Source organism: Leuciscus leuciscus, assembly GCF_965113295.1.
Source record: "Leuciscus leuciscus genome assembly, chromosome: 4".
Classification (NCBI taxonomy): Eukaryota; Metazoa; Chordata; class Actinopteri; order Cypriniformes; family Leuciscidae; genus Leuciscus; species Leuciscus leuciscus.
The window spans coordinates 55,521,558-55,528,574 of NC_138728.1; the positions used below are offsets into that span (position 1 = coordinate 55,521,558).

Below are 7,017 nucleotides of genomic sequence, written 5' to 3' on the forward strand. Positions count from 1 at the left end.
GTTCTATGTTTTAAAAATGCCGCGAAACAAAGACAAGGATCATCAAAATCTGTGCATACAACAAAACACATGTAGAAAATGACTTTTGTATGAAGAAAAACTTAAATCAGCTGGTGCTATTGAAGTTATTAAACACCCCTGAATTCGGTAATGATGCGATATGGATATCACATTTTAACTCAATACGCTAAAGGTCTATGAACTTTAACAATAGTCGGTAAAATGAAATGTTTGTAAATCCAAATGTTTGTAAATCCAAAAACTGTTTGTCACTGGATCGGGTGAAAATAATAAACTTCTCCTCATGCATCAAGTTAAATCCAAATGATTGGAAAACTTTATGATAGGAAAGTACGGACAGCTCCTTTGACCAAGCCTCTACATATGGGACACTTGCGCAGAGAAGGCGCACATTCTTTGCACACAACTAGGTGACCACAGGGCATGAAGACAATGTTCACTTCCTTATCCATGCAAACTTTGCATGTGCGCTCCTCTTGAAGTCTTCTTAACTGTTCCTCCATAGGCAAGTCTGAAAGATCTTGACTGGGTGATGCAGCTTCATTTGTCTGGGGCATCAGTTCTCTCAGCAGACAGACATCATTCTTCTTGATCCAGTTGCGGAAGACCTCTGCCGCTGCATTTCCTTTCGACAGGACTAACTCAATGAGCTGCCCTGTCTGCTGCTTGACTGTAGTGCAGTTACGAATAATGTCATACTCTTTCTGTGAGATGACGTTCTCCTCTAGAAGATGGTCCATTAAGCTCTGCACACTTTTTAGGCGCTGTGACACGGCAAGATGATGTTTCTTAAGAAAAGTAAGAAACTTACTTTCTCGCGCCTCCTCTCTCTTCTCATCTTCTGCACTTAGTAAATCACACACCAACACTTGAACGGTTTTGTAATTTTCTCCACTTGCGAGAATTTTGCTCTGAACGGTTTGCTTCACCAGGCCACGCTCAAATCCCATCTCTAAAGCAGACTTCACCGCAGGATTGTTCATCATCACTGCATCTTCTCCAGGACCCAGGTGTGCAGCAGATGGATCAACAAATTCTCTCGAGTCGCTGTCTCCATTAGTCAATAGCTGCTCAAACACAAAAGGAAATCTTGCTTGAATCTGACGAACAAACTCTTGGCCCTTTTCTTGCAACAGGTATTCACATCTTGGAAACCACTTGGCATGCTCTACCCATGGATCATCACCAGACTCCCAACATCTGAGTCCACCATCGCAACAAAAGCACTTCACGTCATCATTACGACCAATATAGTAAAAACCAGCCTTAGCCAATTGGTCTGGTCGAACAGTTATTCTTGAGGGCCAGTTGACAAATGTGAGCGACCTTTCCTCACACTGTTTCATTGCCGATCCATTGGAAAGGCTAGATAAAGGTACATTATCTGCACGGTCACCTCGAACGAAGCAACAGTTGGGGTAATGCCTCTGATACTCTGATACTGCCCGATCTCCCGGTTCCCAGTTGCTAAGCTGGCCTCCAGAACTGAAGCAAGCCACTCTGTCGCCCTGACCAAGGTAGTAGAAACCACTTTTGGCAAGCTCGGCTGGAGATACTGGTGCAAGACGCCAATTTTGAAAGGTGTCAAGGCGTTCCTGTTCCCGACGCATGCCAGGATTCTGACAAGCCGGAGGGCGCTGGTGAGACATATCTTGGTGAGACATATCCAGGTTTAAGTAACCCACCCGCTCCTCCGTTTGGCCTGGTGGTCGATGTTACGGGTGTTGCAGGGGTGGAAAGCTGTAGCATGGCTACGTTGCGAAGCGGGGAAAAGGCACTTTTGATGAAGGCTCTGGATGAAGACATAAAAATGGGACCACAGGGCGTGTCCACTCAAGCCCTTCTCTCTGCTGGACTAGTGTCTAGTCGTCCATGACAGAACACATCATCTTATTAAAAAATGTAATGAGAACAAAGAACAAGAACAAAATCGAATTTTGTTCAACACCATGTCCTTTCTTATGTTCTGTACACAGCGGGCAAATTAGTTGTATCATTTGATATGATACAACTGTATTGCCGCCTCAGGAATACGGTAATTAAAATGCAGAAAACAAATATTTAATCTTTTAAATCATGTATTATTTTTAATTATTCTAAATATTATTATTATTATAATACTATTTTTATGAGCTCAGACATTTTTTAACCAGAAATTTTTATTTCAACATTATACTTTCGAGGATACATTGTACGTAATGCCGGGTCATCATTTTCTTCACTACTTCAAAGTAAAACAATAACGACATTTAGAGATGGTCTAACCAGAATAGAAAATATCCGCAGGCTATCATGTCTTGCTCTACGATGTAGCTGACCAGACTTTCAACTAATTCACCAACGTCAGTTTTTGCATTTTTTGACACCAGTGACACACAGAGATCCGTTACGAATGTACAAATAGCGAGTATCTCTGTGATTTGGAATTCGTCACTACATTCACGCAACACATCCAGAACTTTTCTGAGGATTACACCGATCGGCTCTTTGCCGTTAAAAAACATGGGCGTTACATCAGGCCATGACTTTACCAAGCCTCTTACATCATCCATTTCATTTTTGAGATTTGTCACACGTTTGGTATCCTGCGCACAATCGTTTTTCATATCACACGCAGCATCGATGATCCTGTGCATCAAGCCAACCATTTGGCCTCTAAAATGATCTTTAAACATACAGTCCAACGCCTCTCTTAAATGACACTCTTTGCCCGTGGCGCACTCACATGGCGGATGATACTTGTACCCCGCATCGCCAGAACTCAACGGGGAGTCGTTCTCCATCAGGTTTTGCATCGCCATTTTTTCAACTTTTCAAATTTTTTTCCAACTTTTCGTTCCTGGAATGTTCCTGGAATCTCCTGAGTCCTTGCGGCACAGTCGTCCAGGGTTTGTGTTTTGGGGTTAAAAGTTTGCGTCAGGCAAACTGTTGAACCGGGCTTTGATCAATGAGATGATGCAGTGGCGCAGCAGTCCGAGGCTAGTAGAGCTAGAGCGTGCAATGTTCTGAAATATTTATCAGGACAACGACGGGGGTCCGCCCACCCTGTTATGTAGAATGTACGGGGTTGTCATCAGGAAAGCTTCACATCTCCGCGCTGTTGTTTTGGCGCGCATTATGGAAGTTTGAATCGTTCGAGTCATACACACAAGTGCAGTGATGGAGCGCCTGAACACGAGCAGTGTGAGAGGATTCCTGAGATCTTGCGACGATCTGACTGAGAAGATTCGCTGAAGAAACTCATCAAGAAGTACTTGAGCAGGTATAAAAACTATTTTATGTGTGGATTAAAGAATAGAATAAAAAAAGGTATTTCTATAATAAAAGTATTTCTCTCTCACTAGCATATGGACACACAATCCCATACATGCCAAACTATCATTTGGCATAACTAATCATTATCAACATATTTTTTGATAAAAATAACTATAAAGTGGCTGTTATTTGTTTCTTCTCCTCTCACATTAAATCACATGTATTATATAGACCTATTTTAAGTTCAAAATGGTGAAATTAGAAAAAGTTGATTATTTTTGTCGTTGTTTAACATTTCTCAAAACATTTCTGTCAAATATGAAATGTTTAGTTTAGCTACTTGCACCTTATCTCGTACTTTATGACCGTTATCAGCTATTTTCAGATACTATTGTCCTAACATAGACTATTGTTTTAACTCTGGTTTAACCTGCTGTGCGTCTGTTCACCGTCCATCATGTGCTCTAACACCTGCAGCATCAGCCGGTTCATTGACTTTGAACTGGTGTATGAATGTGTTTATTTTATGTTAACTTTATTTTTGCTGTACATACATTTTATTCTTCTAACTGTTTGTCTTTGGTTAACATAGCTGGAGAAGAACAACAGGGAGGTTGGAAGACACAGTAGAGGAACTACAGAATAAATATGGAGAGAAAACAGCATTAAAAAGGATCAAGTCCATAGTGCAAAAAATCAGAAAAAAGAATATCAAACGTAGGAAAAGATTTATAATTTACTTTGTTAGTAGTCAATATGTTTCTCAATAAGCTTTACTATAATGTTTACATGGTTTTGGTTGTGTATTTAATCGTACATTTTTTTAACAGATGGTGATGTTCAAACACATTCTGGAAACATGACAAATCATCAGCCTAACAACCTTCCGCAACGACGGCATAATAATTCTACATCATTCGGACGGCCATTAATTCAGAACCCTAATCAGCTTAACTTCACAATTGACCAGAAGAATGGTGGGACAATAGTTGCTCCAATCATGGTAGAAAAGACAATATATGGTGATGTTAACATCAGTGCGGTGAGTGTCTGATCATTTAAGAAACAGTTGCTTAGTTAAGAAATGATTTGTGTATGTTATATATATGTATAAGTATTTATTTATTTATTTTTAAGTTAGTCCATAGGGTGTGGAACTTTGCATCACTATGGTGTGACAAAATACAGCCACAGATACACCCAAAGATACTAAGTAGGAGAATATCTAACTGTAGATTGTGAACATTGCATTATCTGTTTATTTGGGGTCAGATGTTGGGGTCAGATTGTGCCGGATGTTAGTAGGTATTAGTTAATAACAAACAAAAAGCTTTAAATCAACATAATATTAATAAAATATGGTATAATTACAGTTTGAAAATGTTTATTTACAAAGTTGTGCGTTGTGAGTGAGATGAATTAGAGATTAGAGAAATCTAACATTGCGTGGTTGCACTATGCCTGAAACCATCAACATCTAAACTAAACATTATCATGGTTTAGTTGTATTTCAAATCACTGTTTTTTCTTAAAAATGATCTTGTTTAATCGTGTATTCAGTCCATATTTATCAGGTTGATATATAGAAATAAGTAAAAAAGAACAAGTTAATGGCCTTGTGCCAGACTTTGTGACACTTAACTTTAAAAACTGTAATACAGTATTTGATTTTTACACACGCAGTGTTTTCGCCAACTGACCTACCCCCGAAGTTATGACTTCTGAAGGCCTCTCATGTGCAGATTCGCTCGGTTGAAAAATGGTATGTTGTCATTTAACTCATTAAACATTAACTCTTTATTGTGATGCCCCCCAACAGATATTTTATTCTAATATTACTTATTCTAACCCTACCAGTCCACTAATACTCTACTAACACTAATGAGAGTTTACTTTACACACTCTGACTCTCACAAGCGAGTTAGTGGGCATGCAGGTGCAACACTACTATAGTCAACAACCAAATTATGACTTAAAACCGTTTTAAGTATTACATTAAAAAGGCGTAATTGACAAAAATTGTAAATTATGACAAGTCGAAATTATGACTTAAAAAGTTGAAATTAAAATGATGACTATGCGTCATAATTATGAGATGATGACATACTAAATTGAAATTATGATAGAGTAAATATTCCATAGTGAAATTTTCTGAATTCAATATAATTGTATTTTGTGAAAATGATTCAGTACTGAAACAGCATTTATGAGTTTTTACATATCTTCTGCTTGTTTCTGCAGTTCGTGTAGGCCTCTAAGACTATAAATGATTATTGATGAACTTGAATAACTTGAATTTTGTTGGCAATATATAAAAAAATTGTCTTCCCATACTGGGAGTCGAACCCGGGCAGCCTGGATGAAAATTTGAAAATACTGCCCCCGGCACATTTGAAAGGCCGCACTGCACGATAAATTATTATGCAGGATCAAAGTTATGCAGGAGAAGGAATCCTCGTCGCCAAAAAGCAGAAATTTTATTGATCGGGATGTAAATAAATATCGGGATAGCTTTTCCCAGGTGGAAAGAGCTAATGAAGGAGAAAGAGTTTAAAAGGGAAGTTGCCTGCTTTCTTCTCGACAGGTAAGTCAAAGTTACGGTCTAAATGACAAGCTTTTTTTCATTGCTTGGTCGTGTAAATCATTATATAGGCAGCATAACGGTAGAACATGTATAGTTAAACTCGATGATGTGCTATTGGAAGACATGTTGTCATAGCTTCTTGGCACATTTACCAAAGTTGCAAAAAGCGAGTAGATGGGAGAAATCCTTTTGGGAGGACTCCAAAATTGAGGAGGTCAAAGGGCATGCTTTCTGCTATAGCTCTCCCCAAAGTCTGTTCATGCGACCACCATCAACAAATGCTAACATTTGAAACTTCTACATATATTTTGAGTAGATAACCGATAGTATATTCTCAGTAAAGGGTTTCACCTTGTGTGTTTCCGCACTGATTAAGGGTAGTTCGGGAGATACAAGTAAAAATGATCTTATAGATCATAGCTACCAGTAAGATTAAATATTCGCTCAAGACCAACTTTACTTATCACACATTGCATCTCTGAAATCGTGTGGTGATTTTCCAAATGATACAACTTAGTCTAAATAAGAGCAACGTGAAGTCCTCGGATTTCTTAAAAACATTGTGACAAACATGTTGTATGGACAAAAGATCTATGATCTAAGCACAGTTTTTCAACAATCTAAAGTTTTTGAACAGATGCTGTTTAGTAACAATAATACCCAAGTCTTCTAAGAAGATAAATAGAAGATATGGTTTTAATAAAACTTTAAAGATTTGATTTAAACTTTTAAGGTTATGCTTTTAAATGAATTTAGTATAAACTCTGGATGCTCTGAAATGCAGACTAGATTTACTGCGACATTGTCCCCCCCGAGACTCATCTGGTATGTCGCCCTATATCCTGAAGCTTCAGTTCACACTGTAGTTTATCACCGGGAGGGTCTGGGGCTGTTATAGGACAACTTAAACTATTTGCTTTTTTGGATTGTTTTTATCATTGCATAAAGAACTACTTCGCCTCTCTGGAAATGTAAGGTATATTTATTTAGCTAAAACTTTGTTTACATTTTATTAAATTATTTATTTATTTCATTTTTTTTAAATGTAGTTTTCTGTGATGGTGTACATGATCGAAGTATCATGTGTGTACATGTTTAGGGTGTACATGATCGAATATGCAGTTACGGTACAAAAATCATTATGTTAGAGAGAACCA

General features: G+C 38.1%; 1 protein-coding gene across 1 annotated transcript; it reads right to left on the bottom strand.

The window, feature by feature from the left end:
• Positions 1-338: 338 nt before the first annotated feature.
• Positions 339-2,479, bottom strand: LOC309498017 (baculoviral IAP repeat-containing protein 2-like; the record flags this gene model as incomplete). The annotated part of the gene is made up of 1 exon (XM_082168487.1): positions 339-2,479. Exon 1 carries the CDS (start codon positions 1,683-1,685, stop codon positions 339-341), a length of 1,347 nt encoding a protein of 448 aa, XP_082024613.1. The 5' UTR covers positions 1,686-2,479.
• Positions 2,480-7,017: the final 4,538 nt, after the last annotated feature.